This window comes from Rissa tridactyla, chromosome 1, assembly GCF_028500815.1.
Source record: "Rissa tridactyla isolate bRisTri1 chromosome 1, bRisTri1.patW.cur.20221130, whole genome shotgun sequence".
Classification (NCBI taxonomy): domain Eukaryota; kingdom Metazoa; phylum Chordata; class Aves; order Charadriiformes; family Laridae; genus Rissa; species Rissa tridactyla.
The window spans coordinates 147,447,139-147,468,343 of record NC_071466.1 but is presented as its reverse complement, the minus strand read 5'-3'; the positions used below and the strand labels follow the sequence as shown (position 1 = coordinate 147,468,343).

General features: G+C 40.0%; 1 protein-coding gene across 2 annotated transcripts in view; it reads left to right on the top strand.

Annotated features, from left to right (window-relative positions):
• The window catches only part of LOC128904351 (cGMP-inhibited 3',5'-cyclic phosphodiesterase 3A-like), a 123,313-nt gene that overhangs the window by 87,654 nt on the left and 14,454 nt on the right, over nucleotides 1-21,205 (top strand). For both annotated transcript variants that reach the window (XM_054188526.1, XM_054188527.1), the window contains 6 exons: nucleotides 4,477-4,588; nucleotides 7,683-7,796; nucleotides 9,269-9,468; nucleotides 11,704-11,907; nucleotides 15,336-15,491; nucleotides 19,384-19,624. In XM_054188526.1, the coding sequence (XP_054044501.1) occupies nucleotides 4,477-4,588; nucleotides 7,683-7,796; nucleotides 9,269-9,468; nucleotides 11,704-11,907; nucleotides 15,336-15,491; nucleotides 19,384-19,624 (1,027 nt within the window). The remainder of the gene's footprint in view (nucleotides 1-4,476; nucleotides 4,589-7,682; nucleotides 7,797-9,268; nucleotides 9,469-11,703; nucleotides 11,908-15,335; nucleotides 15,492-19,383; nucleotides 19,625-21,205) is intronic.

Sequence of the window (21,205 nt, the reverse complement as noted above, 5' to 3'; positions counted from 1 at the left end):
AATTTTAAAGAAATAGGCAAACTATGGCTGGATGTGGATATTGATATAAATTCAGTGATGATTATTGAGACACTTTTGCACTGGAGAGTGAACGTGTGATTAAAATACTCTTCTAGAATCGTAGAATAGCAGGTTGGAAGGGACCTCAGGGATCATCTGGTCCAACCTGACTTGGCAAAAGCACAGTCTAGACAAGATGGCCCAGCACCCTATCCAGCTGAATCTTAAAAGTGGCCAGCGTCGGGGAAGATCATATTGGTCATGGTGTTTTCTAACAGCAAAGCATGTTACAGAATGAAAAATTAATCATAAGGAAAAACAGAAGGTTTTTTTTAATGGTATAACCAACAATTTGGATGAGACAAAATTTGTTCTGGTTTTACATGGGTACAGAGGCTTTAAGCACTTTAACAAGTTGCGTGGAGTTCTGTACCTCTCGGGACAATTCCCCTATGCCTCCCTCAATTTGCAATAAAGCTCCACACTGTTTCCCAGCGTCTGCTTTTTGCACAAGTTCTGAGCACATTATCCGTTTTGCAGTGCCACAAAAGGAGGCCTGTGAAATAAAATAGTGAAGCTTAAATAAATAATATTTGTTATCAAAATTCAACATTTTCTGTATCAGCAGTTTGTAATAATTCACACTTCCTAAGAGCAGAATGTAGCAAGCTCAACCTTGTTCATAAAATAAAAATAGTTCCTTTAGTTCTTTCTCCCACCTACTCATATGTCCCTAATAAAATTATTTTCAGAAATAAGAGAACTTAAAGAAATAAATCTTTTTCGCCAGCTAAAAGTATTGTCTTTTTCTTGTAGAATTTTTAAATCCTGGGATATTATAAACAAAGGAAAACAAAAGCTCTAATGATTTATTCTCTGTATTTTGCCATTAAATGGACTCATCCATTAAAATAAGAAAATTAACAAGCTGAATTAACTATGTTTGCCTTGCTAGGTTAAATTTATGAGATGGAACAAAGCAGAGTTGACACGTGCCTCTAGGGAAGCATTCAGTTTAGAAAGCAAATGCTGGCTTAGCATCTTTAAAGCTGCTTGAGATGTCTGTTTCTTCTTTTTGGAATTTTAAATTGATTTAGACATATAAAAAGACCCCAAACCAGTCAGCGGCCATAAAAGCATCTGTGCAAAATACAGTGGCAAGCACTCTAAATGTGACACTAACGAATATGCATGATAGGGATTAGAGAGAAATTTGCATAGTAGTCTCATTTCAGAAAGGAACAGCAAAGCTCTCCAGCTGTGTTGATGCTTCACAACAGGCCATAAAGTTAGATAATGTCTTCATTCACACTTAACACTCTTCTTACAGCTCCTATAAAACTAAAACCTGTGGAAGAGAAACTCGTTTTCTCTGGAAAGCAAATAAAGTGGATAAGAATAGGCTAAAGTCAAGGTCTCTCTTTAGCTTTTATTACTGGACCCATAGAGATGAGGAAAGCCAGCGATGCTCCTGTGCTCTTGATACACGAGCAGCACCGAGGCGGGGTGGCGTCATTGCAGTGTATGTGAGTTGCACCCTGGGTAGTGCCAAGAAGAGTGTTTGGTCATCTCATCATCATGCGTGACTTGTCGAGAGAAAAACTGCAACCATTATATGAGGGAGCGAGGGAAACCAATCCTTGGGGGATGGAATATTCCCAGGATCATCACAACAGCCCTTGTGAGGAGTCGTGTTTGTCAGAGCCGGAGACCAGGTGCCAACAACTTAAAGCACACGTTTTCAGACAGCAAGTGCAAGAGACAAAAAAGGAGTGCAAGAGGCTTGCCTGTCAACAATGAGTAGGGAAACGCTGACCTAAACTTTGCACATGTCCTCTGACAAGACCCATCTATGCGTGCCTGCAGCAGCCATGAGAGGAGCTACATGTGAATAACGATCCCCATTCCCAAAAAAAACTTCCATTAGGAATCATTAGGAGAATTGCTTGTCCTTCTTCAGGCAGCACCACCTGAAGTATCTAAGTTATAAATGATTCATTCAAGCTTTAGCAATCATTGCAGAAACAAGCCGAAAATGGAGATGGGAGGGAAGAGGCAGCGTGTAGCACACGCTGCCAAGTGTCTGGTGGCTTTCGGAGTGTCCCTGGGCTTATCCCTGGTCAGGGGGGACCGCACTGCAGCTGCGAGAGCACCGTGCTCAGCCCCTGGCACGGGATGGTAACTGCCAGGGAACTCATGAAGCAGCATGTGGTTTGGGGAGGAAGGACTTTAAAAGACAGTAGTCTTTAAAAAAATGGTTAATCCATAGCAAAACATAAACAAAATTGCACAGTTTGGGGGATTTCTTTGTTTGTTTGTTTGTTTTTAAATGAAGGAATTCAGTTTTTTTACTTTCTGGAAGACATCAATGCCCTTTTTCCTCTTTCTGACCTGCCTTTACCCCTTCCTCCTCCCTGTTAGTTAAGAAAAAGAAAAAGAAAGAAAATGTTACAACAATGTCTAAATGTCTTGCTTGGCTGTTTACACTTTCTAATGACTGCAGAGAATAATACCATTTTACTCCAAGTCATGGGGAAGAGCTGTCATTCATTTCCATCACAGTCAGCTTTGCTTCATTTCAACTGCTGTGGAATTCCACCTGTCCACGTCCAAGGAGGAGGGAAAACATGCTTTTATGACATGCTTTATTGAAGATACCTGTCCAGTATTGGTAGTGTAGACCAGTGAGGTTTGGTCCTGCAGAATAATATTTCTTTATGATTCCTCTTTTTGTCCGTGGATATTTTACTGGAAATAGGAAGCTCACCATTCAATGATCTAAGACTAGAGTGTAAAATACTTCATCATCTCTCTGTAGCTGAAAGTTTGGATCCCAGCTGATTTATTTCAGCCATGATTCCAGATAGAGAAACAGAATTCTATGCAGTTTCTAATCCAAATTAGGCATAAAGTCAGTCTCTTTGCTCTGCCTCAGTACAGGAAGATACCACAGGGTTTTCTAGAGAGTAAAGTTTTGCCTTCTACAGGCTCTACCTTTTACTCTAAGCTCATGTCTTCCAGAGCACTATAATTCAGTAGTTCCTGATCTCCTTTGCTATGAATAACTTTTCACTTTATGGGCAAGAGCTGCGGCCACAAAGAGAAATTACCACCAGCAGTGATTCTTCCGACTGCATTGCTAGGGCCACTTACAGTTATGGTAGGAATACAAGTAAGAGCTGGGGCCACCAGCAGAACCCCAGCTGTCAGGTATGTGTCATTAGAGGGGCATCCTGGATGGCGTCAGACACCACGCTCAGCCTGTCTCTGCGTCATCACTGCCCGTTGCAACGCTTTGCTAGAGAGTAGGGAGTAACTACGAGGGGAGGCGGTGACAGGGCGGGGAAAGATCATTAAGGCTGCAAATTCATGTCCTTTTTTATTATTCTTACTGTAAAAATCCACAGTTGCAGGAAATGTGAAGTTTCTGCATATTAAACTTTAGGTGCAGCTCACAAGTCCCAATTTATATCCACAATATACAGAAAGAAATAGGTGTGGGTAGATGTTTGATTTACATTCAGGTGTAAAACACAAAACATAATTTGTAACAATTTCTTATCAGAATAGCACTCATCTTTCCAAACATGCTTCGGATCGCTTAGCTCTAGGCAGATCGTTACCAGACAGATGGCATCAAAAGGACAGAATTTAGCTAACAGCAGTAAATAAATAAAGAAGCTGAAAGGCTTTAGGGTCCAATTTGTTAAATAAGTGAAATGGTCAGACAGTAATTTTACTATGTCCAATTGTTCTGTATGTCAAGTTCAAACTTATCTTCAGAAGGGTCTGTTTTGCAGCAGCTGCTGCATTTCTGAGCACTTGTCTCTCCTGAACACCCCCTTACTCATCCATCACATTATCCCTTCCAGTATATCCTCTCCTGGATGTCTACAGTCATCTTTCCATGCAGGAACACTTAGAGCAGCTCTGCTTCCTGAGCCGGTTGCTGCCTCTAAAGTCCTGTTGAAGTCACTTTTCCAATTTCATTTCCAAAATGGGGGAAAGGAGATAATGCAGAGGATCCAAATGGTTCTCTTCTTTTGTCATTCCTTCACTTGTTCCCCCGTTTTCTGGGAATTGATTTGGTTCACGGATGCTCCTTGGAGAAGTTTGTGGAGAAATTTTTCCCAAGACACTAAGGATCTCTGGTTATCTTCCTTTATGTGTGTATGTTTCTGAGGTGCTTGCAAAATTTGGGGGATCCATGTCCCTGAACGGAAGAAAAGAATATCAGGAAGGGTGTAACGAAGGAGTGAAGACGACTGTTTGGTACTAGTAGCTCATCTGTTTGGCTATGTAACCACATCTGTATGGAAATGTAAATAGCTGCAGCTATAGCTGGATCAAATGTACTTGAGAAAATACTACCAGGAAAGCGGGTTTTCATGCGGTAATTTGACAATTATTTTTATATCTAGTTTTTAGATTTTTACTGGTCTATTTAGCAGGATGGTGGTTTTATTTGTTTTTCAGGTATCATACAGGCTTTTTGAAGACATGGGGCTGTTTGAAACTTTTAAAATTCCAGTGAGGGAATTTATGAACTACTTTCATGCCTTGGAATGTGGATACCGAGAGATACCTTGTAAGTAAAAATTCCCAGCTGATAACCGTGCTTCCCTAAAGTGTTGGGTATTTTCCACACACCTTCTTATTGTAGCCTTTCTTCTCTCATTATAGCAGCTGCTATTTTTCTTCTACTACATCACTAACAAATAGATGGCTCTCTAGGCAGTCTAGTGTTGAACCACAACCTCACTTACCTTTTTTTCATTGCATTTGTTTCATAATAATTCATGGCAAATTCTGTGCAAGCCTGAAACCATATAAAGCTACTACAGGTATAAGGAACTGTTTCTTGATGATGCAAGTGTACCCCAGTGCCCTAACTGGAGGTTATTGAAACATTTCCACCCCGTAAGCAAGTTGGATTTTTACACAGTATCAGTGCTACGCTACCAAAGGAGATGAGCCTTGTAAAGCAGAAAAAACATGCCTGGTAGATGAGTGCATCCTGTTCTTCTGCAACTACAGCTCAGCTGGTATTTTTCAGTGTGAATTCATTTATTCACTGAAAATCCTGCTTTCAGTCATCCCCAAAGTATTTACTATTCAAGTCAAATTTACCAAAGTGCTTCAACTGCAAAAGACTGGTTTTTTTCCAGGAGAAGGGAGTGAGTTGTTATCCCTTTTAGCTGGTGGATAACCCTTGTGTTGAGGAATATAGTACACCCTGTTTTCTCCCACCTCCAAGAAAAATGTCGGAGACATTGGTTTAATAAGTCATGTAGTCTCTCTCTCAAACATTAAATACCAATTGGAACAGATATAGTGGGAGGGAGTGAAGGAAAGCTACCTCAAAATGCCTTCCAGCCAGGTGGTTCGGACTCTGTTCTGTGAAAATGAGAGATCAAATTTCAAATCTTTCCTTGGTTTGAACCTGAGCAGGGATTAGAAGCAACAGATTACAGCCTGAGGGAGCTATAGGTGGATGTCCCACCGTCTGACCATCCTACTGGAGCCATTCCTCTTTTTTTAAAACACTTAACTATTCATAGAGTCTCAGGAATTTTTGTGATTCTAACCCATCGTTTCCTTGTTCTTTGTTATGTGTGTTTCATTTTAGTAAAGCAGAATATTTTGTCTAATACAAAGTTAATTTACCTTCCAGGTTTTTTTTTTCTGTGAAAGGGTAAAAACTAAAACAACTTGTCTGGACTTAACCACTTTTTTCTTATGATTGTTGAACTGAAAAAATGGGCAATTCATACAGAACTAATGGTGACTATCCCAGTTGGCTTAAATCAGTACAAGTTTCACAGGGGGCTCATCCCAGCTTTACTCCTGAAAAAAGCATTAGACAGCCTATGCAGGGCGGTCCTCTTGGTTTTGCATGAGATTAGTGTCTCTGGAAAGATGTTCTTGGTACTTTGAGGAAGGCAGGGGAGAGGAGACTCCGTCCCTATTTTAATTTCTTCTTTCAAAAAATATCCATTCCTGTTCTGCTTACTGTTTTGCAATTCCGAATTTCAGCTAGTGGTCACTAGCAGGTATTTAAAGGGAGGGTCACAGGGAAGACAAAGGAGAGCAAAAGAGGAAAGTGAGGGGTAAATACAGGGGCCAAGTGGCATGACATCATGCTGCTTTCTCCATCTTGTCCTTCCTTCCTTCCTCTTCTGCCGTAAAGGAGTGACCTTAGGGTAAAGTTCAGCTTCAGTGCGGAGCAACCCTCCACCAGCTGCACACTACCTATATTTAGGATGCAGCAGGTATAAAATGAGGTGGTTGCTTACACATGTTGCTGCCAGTCCCTTCTCCTCCTCCAGAGTACAGAGGTTTTTTCACCCCTAATGAAATCTGGTCAGCTCTACTTATTACTTGTTAGAGAGGGCTTCTGGACTTCTGTGTTGATAATTTTTCCTAATGAAGGATACGTATCATGTCCAGTGTTAGCTTGATTCTTGACCATTATCTTCTTGATATAACCTAGTTCTTCACCTGTTTCCATCAAGGCTGTTCTAGCAGTCGGTTTGCCAATGAGACATATATGCATGATCGGCATTACCAAGGTGCCTCCAACTAAGATGACTGATTACTTCAAGATGTAGCCAGTTTCTGTGAGTTTTACAGGTGGGGGTGACACAGCAGTGCTTCTTGCATTTTTGTACTTTGTCCTCTGAAATGTATCTTTCCAGAACTGAAGCAGCAGTAATATAGCCGCAGGTTATCATTCAGATTAGCAAATTTCTTTGTGTTTAGCTAGTCACCTGTACTCTGCCCAAAATTGGCCTGAATCACAAACTGAAACGCTTGTTCTTCAGTGGTTTAATGCCAGATGTAAGCTTTGGTCCTGGCGCAGCAAAGCATGGACCCCTCTTCCAGCATCAGGGTTGCTTTTTACCAGTGTATGTTCGGATGATGCTTTGTGCTGAACCAGCGTGCGATTCTTTTTCTTTTTCAGCCAGTTGTGTTGATTGTGGGATAGTTTATCTGGCCTTGAAGGATTCACTGGGATGAGCCTTGGGGTGACTTATCTCTCATTTCTGCAAAGAGAGTTTATAGTAAGCCATCTTACAGGATCCAGTGCCTGAACTCTGGCTAGAAGACTGCAGAAAGAACCTGGTTTAACTGTGCAATGCACGCATATCCTGAGTTTGAATTTTTGCAGTGCAGATGCTGGCACGGCACCTAAATTTGCTCAGGTAGAGCCGGGTAAGTGTTACCTGCCTTGTATTTAGATGCTGGGTGAAATCTGGCTACTGAAGAGGACGAGATTTTCCCACGAGTTTCACTTGAATCAGAGGTTAACAGTGCGTATTTACCTGATGGCATTTAACTAGCTGAAGGCAACCACGGAAGTAAAGGATTGGAGCTGGTAGCGCAGGTCAGGCTCCTTGTTTAACACTTTCTTTGCAAAGTTGCCTACATTGCAGATCCCACTGCTTCTCTGCTGTTTTCTCTTTCTTGACTGGTGTGAGACACACCATTGAATGTGCTTCAACTTTAGTAAAAGAAAAACTGAGCGTTTACAGAATACAGCTGTTTTTCATGCTTGTGATAATGTTTGGTTTGTCTCTGCTCAATTGACTGCCGCACAGTACCCACTAGATGGTGCTCATTTCCCTCTGTCGGAAATATCCCTCAGGTTTAATAGCAGGGTCATTTGCTTCCTATCACAGATCACAACCGAATCCACGCAACTGATGTTCTACATGCTGTCTGGTACCTTACTACTCAGCCCATCCCAGGACTCCCAACTGTGATTAATGATCACGGCTCAGCAAGCGATTCAGGTATATTTAAATGTGCAAGTATATATGTTGTATTTTTAAACCTTTGGTCATGAAATTTGCTGGAAGAAAGCCAACAATTGAGGATTGCGTGCAGTGCTTGTTATTATGTAGACTTTTAAGTTCAGTAGCACGTTGGATGTTGAAGTGTTAAGGTATGTTCACATAACTTTGAAGAGAATGGAATTGATCTTCCAAAACCTAATGCTTTACACATAACGATGTGTGAATGCAAGCCTTTGTGATCACCGTAATAACAGATGTTTGTTACCGTTTGGTTTTTGCAATGGTTTTTTTCTAGGAAACTGTGTTAGCAATGCTTTTTGACACTGCTCCAGAAGCAGTGTAGACTTTTAAATCCTCAAACCCTGCATTGTTTCGCTATTACAAAACCTCTGGGGCATGCAGGTAGTGCCGTGCACTTGCCACTGCTTGGCTGTCATGAAGTGTTCCTTTGCCATTCCTCATTGTCTCCAAAGAAAGAGACGTGTTGCCATTTTGCAACTAGTTTGCAAGACCACTTGTCTGCTGTTTTATGGCTGCTCCTTACAGGAAGCTGTTCTTATTGCAGGAGTTAATTTATATTAACATCTTCAGGTTCAGATAGCAACTAGAGGACCTGTCTGTATTTTGTGGGAGTTCTGAGGGAGTTACTGGAAAAGCAGGAGTTTGTTCCAGAAAATCCACTTCTGCTTTTTTTGGAGGTGTTTGTGTGGCATATACGTATTATTTGTGAAACTCTTTAGGAAGTTTTGGTGGGGTGGGAAACATTTTTATTCCTGGAAAGTTTTATTAGCAAGGGTTGTTGGAGGCTTTGTAGGTGAGGTGAAATGGGTGGAATGAAAGGGGTTGAATTTGGGGGCTTTTTGGTGTTTGTTACTTGAAAGACATTATTCCGCCGCGTGTAAGATCCATTCAAGCTGATTAAATTAGCAAAGCATCTCACTCGGTATCTGCCTCTGACAGGCATGTTCAAGCTGCTTCAAAAAGAGGCTGTTAAGAGGATTATCAGCAAAGATCCAAAGTCTAGACCTTTGGATTGGAAAACATGCACCGTAATTGAATTAATAAATGCTAGTCTGTTGCTTTAAGGACTGTTAGTGTCTCATAGACTAATCTGTATGGTGAAGCAATTAGAGGAAGGAGTGGGAAGGCTGCGTTACTCAAAAAGCTCCAGCATGGCCATGAATCCATGGCTTATTGCTGGAAATTTACATACTTTGAGAATAGGCTCTGCTGGATGGCTGGAAGATCCCCAGGTGGGATCAGAATTTGTTCCTTTCTAATTGTGTGCCTTATTGCACTGGGTCATGTGCACAATATCAGAAAGCCTTGAGACAGGATGTGTTTACTCTTCTGTTATGTATTGTAAATTTTCTCTCTCTTCCTGCTTTGTTCCTTCTATCTCATTCAGTAAGTCACTGAAAAATTGGTAAGGATTTTTTTTTAAAATTTATTTATTTATTTCTGCTCAGATTCTGACAGTGGAATCACTCACGGCCATATGGGTTATGTGTTTTCGAAGACATACACACCAACGGATGACAGCTATGGATGCCTAGCTGGCAACATCCCTGCCCTTGAATTGATGGCTCTTTATGTAGCTGCAGCCATGCATGATTATGATCATCCAGGAAGAACCAATGCCTTTTTGGTAGCAACAAGTGCTCCTCAGGTAAATAAATCTCAGGCAGTGTTGCTATTAAGTATGGAAGGTGTTTGGTAACAGCTTCTCCTTGCTAGCAGTGCCCATGGCTTCCATTAAGCACAAGTCTACCAAATATTTTGAAACAGCTTACCAAAGTGACAGAAATAATCACTTAACTTGAGGATTACCGGTAAGAGTCTTCTTCCACACCCTCGCCACTCTCAGTTAGTAAAACTGTTAAGAAAGGTACTCATAAAATGTCTCGGTGAAGGAGAAGCTAACGTTCTGCTGACTGATAGAGAATTTGTAACTGTGAAATAAGGGAAGAATTATTCTACCCAGTAAGGCACAGAAAGATTAAAATAAAAAAAAAAACACTTGTATAGTTGACTGTGCACCATGCAAGTGAGTTTGCACATGATCATAGTGTATTTTTTGTTGTTTCTATAGAATATAAGTGGCTGCAGTCTTTTATGAATGGAATTTTATACTATGCATCTATTGGGGCACGGTGGGTGGGCTGTGGAAAATCTCAGTTTTATAAATGAAGAATTGAGACTTACTTAAGATTACACAGAGGTTGCTGCCAATGCTGGGAGTTGAATTCAGTGGTTCTGAGTCACTGTTTATTGGCTTAATTTATGAGATCATCTTTCCTTACTTTACATAGCTGACCCGCCTGGCGTCAGCATACTGTGCTGAAAAATATTTCTGTGGACAAGGAAAGAAAAAAAGGTAGTTTAATGGTGAGAAGTGTGATAGGGATGCGGAAATTCTAGATTTACTCCCCAGTTTGGATCCAGACTTCCTCTGCCACCAAGAGCAAGTCACCTGAACTTGCTCTGTATCAGTTTCTGTCTATAAGCTGATAGTAATGTCTCTCATCCTTGCAACATCTTTGTGTGATCAAGAACTTTGATACTCTGTCCAGGTAAAAAGATTGATAGAAAATGTATGCTATCCTTAAATCTACTTTTAAGAAATTAGTGCTATAGCTTTGTGGTTGTAAAAATCAACAAGGGAAGTTAGATTATTACCTTAATGTATTGTCTCTAGTTTGAAAAGAAATTAATCGGAAAAATTCGAATTATTCATGTTATGTTTGGGGGTTTTGGTTTGTTGTTTGTTTTGGTTTGTTTTTTTAAATCTGATATCACCTGAAATTTGCAGAACTTGTATTTGACATCTAGGTTTTTTTCTTCTTTTTTATGACTAGTGTCCAGTAATGATAAAGTGCTGCTGCATTAAAAATCTGCTTTCAGGAGTCAGGCCTGGGTAGCAGAATATATCTATCTCAAATGCTTACTGTTAGGCAAATTAGGCAAGATGGGCTGTAAAACTGAGTTGCTTCAGCAACCTGTTCTCTGGGGTAAAGAACAGATTTTATACCTTAGGATAGGATTGAATTTTTTCATCTCTAGATGACAGAAAAATAAAATTGAAGTGAAAAGCCACTGGAACATTGTGTGTAAATGTTTATGTAAAAACTTAAAAAACTTCTATCTAATTTACGTAGAAGCATAATTCCAAAAGCTTTTCTTTCTATAAACCAAATTGTCAAAAGACTGAATGCTGCTGAAGTGGAGAGATTTCCTGGATGATTGTTATCCCCTAAAGCCCATTTTCTAGATCTTTCTTTAGTTTCTGAATGGAATTGCCATCACTATGAGAGTTATGTGTCTTGTTAAGGTAGAGATTTAACCAATTTATTTTAGATTTAACCAAATTATTTTAGCGTTTAGTTGAGAAATCTATCTGACTGAGTGTGCGTTGTCAGGTTGCAGACTGGAATTTCACTTGGTTCTGTGTTTGGAATCAGCCCACTATAGACAGAATTGCCAGGTACAAACACCAAAGAAAATAATCCCTGTTAAGTGAAGTTAGCTCTGAGAAACAGGGAAGCACATACCTATATTATATTAGTCATTAATTTGTGACCTGAAGCAGAATAATCTATTGTCATACGGTGCAGTTTAGTCAGGAACCAAAAAACCTTGAGCATGAAAGACACAGATTTTCCAAATCAATCTTCCAATAAATCTTCACCATCACAACACTTCAGGTGTCTGCTATTAGTCCTGTCAAAATCACCTCTTCAAACCTCGGGAAAGTTCTTTTAGAAAAAAAAAACAAACAACAAACAAATCAACAAAACATTAACCTCCCTCATGCATCATCCCCACATCATTCTCATTCCTGCGTTGCAGTGTTTCTTTTACTAAGAGGTTTCTCAGCTATCAGCTGCCCACATTGCTTTCACAGGCAGTGCTGTACAACGACCGCTCCGTCCTGGAGAACCACCACGCCGCTGCTGCCTGGAACCTTTTCATGTCAAGGCCAGAGTACAACTTCCTGGTCAACCTCGACCATGTGGAGTTCAAGCATTTCCGCTTCCTCGTCATTGAGGCAATTTTGGCTACTGACCTGAAGAAACACTTTGATTTTGTTGCCAAATTCAATGCCAAGGTAAGAAGATTGGTTCAGGTTTCTGGTGGATGGTCGGAAAAGATTGTGGGGCTTGGTAGCATCTCGGTGAAAAGACTAGAAAGGCTGCTGTGTTGCTCTTTCTTCTGAATGTCCTTTTGGTTGCTGTAAAACATTCATTGAATATGTATTCAATGTATGTAAAACATACATTGAATAGTAATCTGTCACTTCTGTTATTTTTTACTTATTTAAATTTAGTGACACAGCTTCTTTTCTTATATATGTTCAGTTTTTTCAGGAACTGGTTTATGGCTAAGGATATTATGGACCATTTGAATGTAAATTCCATTTACATCCTACTTTTCAACATTGTTTTCTCATTCACTGGCACTTTAGACCTATTAGCAAAGCACTCAGGAGAAAAAAAAAAAAGTTGTTACCAAGTTTCCATAATGGATAAATACTTAATATGAATTTTTATTGGTTTAATCATACTGTTATATTAGCAAAGCACAGAAATCATACAAAATTTGAAATTTTCATTTCAAATACAAGGAAAGAATCATCTTTCTCTCCTACTGCATTTCAAATGGCTAAACTCCAGAGAGAGGTCTCTAAAGGTCTTTCTTGCATGTTCCATTCAATGAGCATAAAATCGCAACCCTGGGAAATCATTCTTAAAAATTATTGTCCAGTTTCAACCTGATTTATTGGAAATCACCACTTATCAAGTTACTTTAATAAACTCCATCATCTGTCAAAGCTGTTGGGATGTTACCAAGATGATACCTGCCTTTGGAGCCGTTACTGCCTTCTTGTTCCTTGTGAGAAACACACCAAGCACAGTGTGTTTCTTGACCAGGACGAGGACCCCCTAGCTGTTTTGACGACAGAGATAAAATGTTTTCTTGTGGTGTTGCTTAGCATTGCCCTGTATCCTGAAATTTTGAAGCTTCCAGATGTAGATTTTGATTTCCATTTCCCTGTAACATCTCTCTCTTTGTTAGGCTTTAAGAAGCTGCAAAGAAAGGCCTTAAATTATGGTCTGGGTTGGACAGAGAACTGATCTGTAGATTTGTAAAAGCCTGAACTCTTTCTGCACCCCATTCTAGGCATGTCCCAAAACCTCTGGTAATATCAGAGATTTCCTTAAGTCTTAATTTTAAACTCTGGGATCATTTTCACCTGCCTAATTTCCTCTTGAAGTATTGAACAGCATTGGCAGCTTCTCATCCATCAGGGCTATGATGACAACAAAGCATGGGGAATTTAGGCTGTCTGAATACGTCCTTTGAATTTGACAGTTTGGACAAAAACCTTTCACTTCTGTGAACATAATTAAGGCATGAAAAAAATATGGGCTAAACCAGTGGTTACTGTGGCTTTGTCACAGAGATTAACTGTCTTAACTGTGGAAGAGGACAAGCTTGACCAAAGTACTAGGTGTAAATTGTGGATATTGAAAACTAAATTTGTCTTAAATCTATTTAGGCTTTACAACAGTAGGTGTAACTACTGTTGTAACCAAGCAAGGCAATACCTGAGACACTGCAGATAAATAGGAGAACAGCCTGATGTGTCACATCCTTCCAGCTCGCTATAGATTTGTAAGGATGTCTGTTAACCTCCTCCTCTCTCCTTATTGCTTGAATAGTCAAATGGTCGTGCATGGAATAAAAAGTGGAGGAGAAGGTGAACATATTAACTGCTGCTCGTGGTTGAGCCTGGCTTTCACAGAGTAATCACTGCCTTAAAAAGGGATTATTTATGTTTCGTTGGCAAAAACTCTTTTGTACCAGAGTGGTCTCAGAGAGCAGACCTGACAAGTTTGTATATGGGTGGAGGTGCTATAACTTATAAAACTAACTCTAAATGATCACATTATTGATTGGGTTGCTGAACTCTAGTTTAGTATATTGAGACTACAGCCAGAGAGACCCTTCTGTACAGAAGTTAATGTAAACAAATGTAATGTAAGCATCCCCCCCACCAGAAAACTTGCAGTCTGGAAAGTACCAACAAGAAATAATGAAGGAAGCTCACTGTCTGACACTTTAATATCAATGCATTGGAGCACTTACTGTTCTCTGAGATTATTTATGTCAGATCACGTACACCAAAAGCAAAGCTCTCACCACGGGGGCCCACTTCTGTGTGGGGCAGGGGAGCTGCTGACAGAGGACATGGAAGTTTCATCTAGTCATAGCACAACAACTTTCTACCCATTTTCAACTATCGCACGCTTGACAATTGAAGCTGCGTTTCAAGGAAGGATTCTAAAATTAAGTGGACAGTAGAAGACAGCCCTTCCCACTCTAGGACATATTCTAGGAGAAAAGCTGAGATGGGAAAAGGTGGCTAACGGCAGTAAAGGTTGGTTTCACTGACCTTTTGGAAATGTAAAAGGCCAAAGTCCTCAATGCTTTCTCAGCCTCAGTCTTTGTGGCTACGACCTGGCTCCAGGAATCCCAGGCCCCTTAGGGGTGAGAGAAGGGCTGAAGTGGTGAAGCCTTATCCTCAGTGAATGGCATCAGGTTAGGGAACACTTAAACAAACTGGACATACACAAGTCCATGGGATCTGATGGGATGAAGCCATGTGTATAAATAAATACCTGATGGAGAGACTAAAGCAGATGGAGCCCAACTCTTCTAGTGGTATCTGTTGACAGGACATGAGACAATGAGCAGAAGTTGAAATACAGAAATCCCCATTTAAAAATAAGAAAGGACGTGTTTACTGTGATGTGGGTTGTACATTGGAAAAGGTTGCCCAGAGAGGTTGTGGAGTTTCCCTTCTTGGAGATACTCAAAACTGAACTGGACACCATCCTGAGCAGCATGCTCTAGCTGGCCCTGCCTTGAGCAGGAGGGTTGTACTGCCTTGAGCAGGAGGGTTGTACTAGATGATCTCCAAAGGTACCTTCCAACCTCAACGTTTCTGTGATTCTTTAAGGTGATGCTTTTATTTTAGAGCAGTTGATAATATATATCACTTTTTATTGTGGCAGGTGTGGGAAAATAGAGAGAAGGAAAAAGACAGGGAATACTTTCAGACATACTTGGATCAAATAGGGAAATAAGCTTGTTACCTGCATCTTCACACTGCAATTAAATTAGCATGGCATTTGATGGTAATTTATCTTCGTACACCAAATAGGTAGTAACATCTTGGAAAACGTCATGGAAATACTGAATTTGTTTGTTTTCCTAGCAAAAGCTTTCATTTGCTAAATATTAATTTCTCATAATTTATCTCAATGTTCATTGTTTTTCACTTATTTTTCTTCTGGTGTATTGCTCTACAGCTGATGGTAAATGCCAGCCTTGGGTTAGCTTACCTGCTTACACTTGTGATTTTGTTAAATAGCTAAATGTACTGTAAGATATCCCAGGGCAGAACTTCCTCTGTGGATGCATCCTTTTACCCAGGATTACAGTCATGGTTTTCCTTTTTCTGTCTACTAGGTGAATGATGATGTTGGAATTGACTGGACTAATGAGAACGACCGCTTGCTGGTTTGCCAAATGTGCATCAAACTGGCTGACATAAATGGGCCTGCAAAATGCAAAGATTTGCATCTGCAGTGGACAGAAGGCATTGTCAATGAGTTTTATGAACAGGTAAATAAATGCAGGTCCAAAGTGGTATCTGCTGGTTGCATATCTTGTGTTAAACAGTCCTGCAGAATGTTAGTGCTGGTGATGAGTGAAAATCACAGAGAATAGTGATGAAGGGGATGGCTAGAGTCACACTAGTCTGTCCTTCTGCTGGGTCAGTGAAAGTCCTGATGTGTCCTCAAGACGTCTGAGGATGAGGTTTCTACAGGCTTGACTGTCTAGTCTGGTACTGTTCTCAGTGGACACGATGAACAAGTGTTCCTTTCCTCTTTTTTTTTTTTTTCTGTTGGCAGTGTTCACGTCTCCCTTCCAGTCTTCCTTAGTGCAAACTATCTTTTTATCCTTCCTTCTATGCCTTTTCAAGACATCAGCTGGTTCTCATTGCTCTCCTCTGCAGTCACTCCAGGTGGCTCACACTTTTATTGTCATGTGGTCTCTAAAACTGGACAACATCCTTGTTGAGATGATCTAAACAGAGCAGAGCAATTATTTTAGCTTCGCTGTGGGCCACATCTCTGTTCACACCCACAGAACCTTAGTGTTAACAGAGCATAACTGTAACATTGACTTTCAGTTTATCACATACTAACCATATCTGCTACCGACACGTTGATCCTGACTCACGCTTTATTTTTTAAGACAACAATTTCAGCTTTCAAAATGTTTGTCAATACAACTGCACTAATTATGCAAAGCTCAGCTGATGGTTGCACGAGGTAGGAGGACAGCCACAGATTGATTTACAAAGACCTGGGAATACAGCCAGGCACTGATCCTCTCCTGCCAGGTGTAAGGGAGCCCATAATTGAACCTTTTGTCATTATAACCTATTTAGCCCTGCCCAGTGCATGGGACAGGGCTGTTCCCGCACTATTCCACTGTTTCCTGAGTGGGAACGTATTTTGAACGTGTTCCACATCCTGTCTTTTCTAGAGGAAACAAGCAGGCTAATTCACTGAACCAGACACCCCACAGAATTCTTGAGGAGGCTGTGCAGTAACTTGAAGTCAGAGACTAATCTCTTTTAAAGCCTTTTCATCTTCCCTTAAGTTTACTGTACTTACAGTTTGGAAAAAATCAGGATTTTCTGCTGCTGCTGCCTTCAGGATTATGTAAAGAAATGGGAAAAGGGACAAAACTCAGGCATTGACCTGAAGCTCCTTCATTTATTTCAGATCTGAGAAAAAGGAAGAACAATGACCCTACATATATTACATGTATAGTCGGTTCCAGTTTTCTTTTCATTTTTTCTTAAAGAAAAAGAGCGACTCCCATAACAACAGTGGTCAACCTTTCTCTCCTAAATTTTCTTCCAGGAAATGCTTTTCTTCGTATTCATCTGTTTTCATTACAACTCTCCCAACAAATTCTACTTCATTTGATTCTGGAGATGATCATAGCTTGTGGGTGACTACTGCATGCAGACAAAACCTGTTAATCAGACATATGATATGCCTCTCCTTTGATCCAACATAACTAATGTCAGAGGGCAGTAAGTGCTCCAGTACATTAATGCCATCAAAGTGTTGGATAGTGAGCTCTGAATCAAGCTTGGAAGGAACAGTGTGGGAGGATACTGTGTTATCTGTTCCATGGTAGGAATCTGGGTTATTTTCCATCAGTTAGAAAGGTGTGTCACTAATGTTTCTATGCTCTTGGAAGCTGCTCCAAAGGACTGTTGGAGATTATCTTTTTTATAATCTTGTAATTAAAAAAAAAAAAATACGTTTGAGATTTATCCTCTCTGCAAATTTTGATTCAGAATAACACATATGTTATTTTTGTATTGGCTTTACTTTTGGCATGGGGATTGTGGGCAAATGCATTTGAAATCTTGGGTAGCAAATTCCAAGAGGTCAGGGAGTCAAAGACATTAGGGGCTTTTGGTTTTGTTTCTGTTTTAATAGAAGGTGTGTATTCACTGTATTGAGAAATCAGTACATCCCAGTGGGTTTCCTGGTTTGTTTATTTTGCATGACGTGAGCTGCTATGCCGACAGGGCATTGATGGGATTGACAACAGAGAACATTTTCTTCCTAGGATTTACTTTTGGCATTAAGGAGGATAAGCTAGGTTCTCAATTTATTTAACCTAGGTTAAATTCTCATTTTCTTTAATGTAATATGCTATGAGAGGTGTATCAAACCATCTTCACCATTGCTTCACCAAAAAAGCGTCAGGCTTTTTTCTGAAAAGGGAGAAGTCTTAATTTTCTCACTTCTAAAAAGGAGAATTTTATGGGAAGTTTGAATGTCCCTAGAGTCGTTATCAAAGAGCATACATATGTACATTCAACCTATGCTGTGAAAATAATGAAATATCTTTCTTGAATTTCCTCTAATAAATTCTTCAAAGGAATTGGTGTTTAACTCCCGTATAAATAAAAACTCCTTATTAAAAATGTGTTGCATAGAAACATTCAAAATCCTGTGTCATATTGTTACAGTATGTTTCTTTTTCTTTCCTCCACATGCTTGGCATACTTATTTGAAAACAGGTTAGACATACTAAAAGGAGTCAAAAAACGTACTGCAAAATATTTCACATAATAAATCATGTTTTAACGGAACATGAAAAAAGAACTTGTAAACATTTCAATAGTCAGCTTTCTTCCCACTACTGACAGCTCGCAACGAGGAAATCTCAGATGTCTTACTGTAAAGAGCGATCTGCCACCTCTTCTTAATTTGTTTTCTATTTCAAGAGTGGGTGGCATGTTTCAGCGTTTTGCTAACACTAATATTTTGCGTTTAATGATTGAACAGAACATTTCAGGATAGGTTATTATAAAAGTCACAAAACAAAACACAAGGAAATGAGACATTTGTTGTACGTATTTCAAAATTTAACTCCGATTCTTTGGCTGTCCAAGATATCAACAGGGTGTTGACTAGATCCATTGTCCATGACTTTTCGAAAAATGAGGTCACAAGGAGATAAATTCGGGCAATCTGTAACATAATGGAAATGGAAAATGTCTCTCCAAATTCTAATCTGTATTCTCAAATATAGATCTCTGTATTGTATTAAAACACCAATTTGTGTATCAGGCTTGATTGGGGGGATTAGATTTTTCTCTTGGGGGGGTGGCATCCAGTCTTGACATGTCTACTCAGCTGAAAACTCATTGATATCACCAGTAGCTTTGCTGCGATAGGGAGGTGGGAGTATATCAGACTTGACTGTGCAAGAAAGTTTTACCTTCTTCTATATCATGAGAGGAGGAAGAAAAAAAGTCTTCCTATACCTCCCCTCTATCTTCTCTCCCCAGGAAAAGCTCACAAAAAGCTTTATGGGAAAGATTACTGCCTCTGAGTAACCCCTGCTTTCATAGGGATCATTCTAATGGTCCCGGGAGCAAATACTTATGACTCAAAAGCAAGAGGACCTCTCCATGTTATATATAGTAAGAACAAATTTATAAGAAAACTAGTTCAATGAGATAGCCCTTGCTTGTAGAAGTTCGGTCTTGTTCCCTGCAAACAGATGGCTGACTACAAGGTTGTTGTGAGATAACAATCCCAAAATCAGAAGGGATTTTTTGAAAATTATGTGAGGAAAGAAAGAAAATAATTATTTTCAAACTTTTACACACACAGTGTAAAGTACAGGACAAGGGCGGTGGGCATCATTTTGCACAGCCATCAACTAACACCTTTGTTACATTCACGCTGTCAGTAGTGAGTCCTCTTACAAGAAAAGAACTGTAACTTCAATTAACCATTTGATGTGATAGCATTGTAGTAATGTCATGCTGGCGTGCTATGGAAGTGCCATTAGAGCTGAATTATTTTTCTTTCATCATTTTTATTTGGTTTGATGTGCATTACTCTTTTTCGTGACATGGTTTTGTTTCATTTACTTCAGAGAAATTACTGTTATTTTTCATCTCCAGGGTGATGAAGAGGCTAGCTTGGGCTTGCCAATCAGTCCTTTCATGGATCGCTCTGCTCCTCAGCTGGCGCACCTCCAGGAATCTTTCATCACTCACATCGTGGGACCACTATGTAACTCCTATGACTCAGCGGGGCTGATGCCAGGAAAATGGATAGAAGATAGTGATGAATCAGGAGACACAGATGAGCATGAAGAGGAGGAAACAGCAGAAATGGAAACTTGTGAAAACGCTGAATCCAGTAAGTTGCTCACACTTATATTTTTCAACAGAGCAAGTTCCATATTGTGACCAAAATCTAAGCACCCATATTTTAAGTGTTGAGACCATGAGCTGGTCACGTTCTACGTGGGCATCTCCAGACTTAGTTATTCAGTGCTGTCCTTGGTGAAGCTGGCATGTAGCCAGTCACGTTAGTAACGGAGATGCTTAGTGGTATCAGGACTGGTACTCATTGTTGTTCATATCTGTTACTTTTTTCTGCCTTCAGTTGAGGTTTCTGGTGGTGGATCACCTGTCTGTGCATGAGGGCTTTTTAGACTACTTCCAGCACTGATGTTAGTAGACTGTAACAATTTCACTTAAGAAAGGACGGTTGGGAGATTTTTCAAGGAAAGCACTCAACATTTGCATGAGTTAGCATGATGTACAAGAATAATAGAATGAGGCTCTGCGGTGCTGAGACAGTAAAAGTTTTTAGCAATGGAAGTATTTTAATGCAAATCTTTTAAAGGTAGTATATGGGGAGGAGTGGGGAGAGAATCAAGAATCACACCGAGCATCGCTGTGTTGTGTGCTGGGAGCTTTGTCCCTTGGCCCTTCTGGCTAATCAGTAACTAAAGCTGATAGGCTCCTGCCTCTCCTCCAGAAGGGCAACAGTGCCAACATCTGTCATACTGAGAAGAGAACTTTGTACTTTGCAAAGAGACCTCCGGAACTTGTTGGAAGTGTCTTTTACCAGTTTAATCCCACATGCTTCTCTTCCCAAGATTTCTCTTTTCTTTTGTGTTCCTCTTCCTTCTGAATTTCCTGCTACTGTTCTTTTAGTTCCTTCTGTGGGTCATCTTTCTCTCTCTCCCCTGTATCTAATCCTTCTAGAAAGCACCAGCCTTAAGTACGCTAGTAAAATACCGATCCATAGCTTTTTCACTAGCAGTCTAATTTTTTCTGTTCTTCCCCACACACTTTCATACCCTAATGAGTATCATCCCTATTTTCTGTTGGGAAAGCTGAGAAGTGGAAAGATAATTGCAGTAAGTCACATTAGGGCTTTGAAACTAAAATCTGCATCTCCTGACATGCAGAATTGACCTTTTATCTCCAGTAAGATCCAGGGGTATGCAGTTTGTATTTAAGAAATCATTGCCACTGTTCATACGCATGCACTTGTACATAAATTTAGTAGGTTCACATGCACAAAAAATGTTTTTGAGAACAACATTAAATAATATAGCACACAGAGGTTTATTTTAGCACCCTATAATGTATCAGCTCTGTAATAGCAGGCAGAGCTACGTGTTTCTGTGTCAGATTGGCGTTTATGGAATCGCTTACCAGGGGGAAAGCTTACGCGACTGGTAACCAACATAGACCCCAAAGCACTGAAACTGATACTGCTATATTAAAAAGAAAGATGAAGGATGTTCTCATTTATCCATTGCAGTGTCTAACCTTACTTTGAAATCCTTCGTCTCCTTTCACCTCATTTCTGTATTCAGTTGTCTTCTCTATCACTGCTAGTCAAGTCCAACAACGTTGCTTTCAGGTTGAAAGCACAGGGCATTATTAACCCTTGTCACATTGAAAACAGACCAAATCTTCT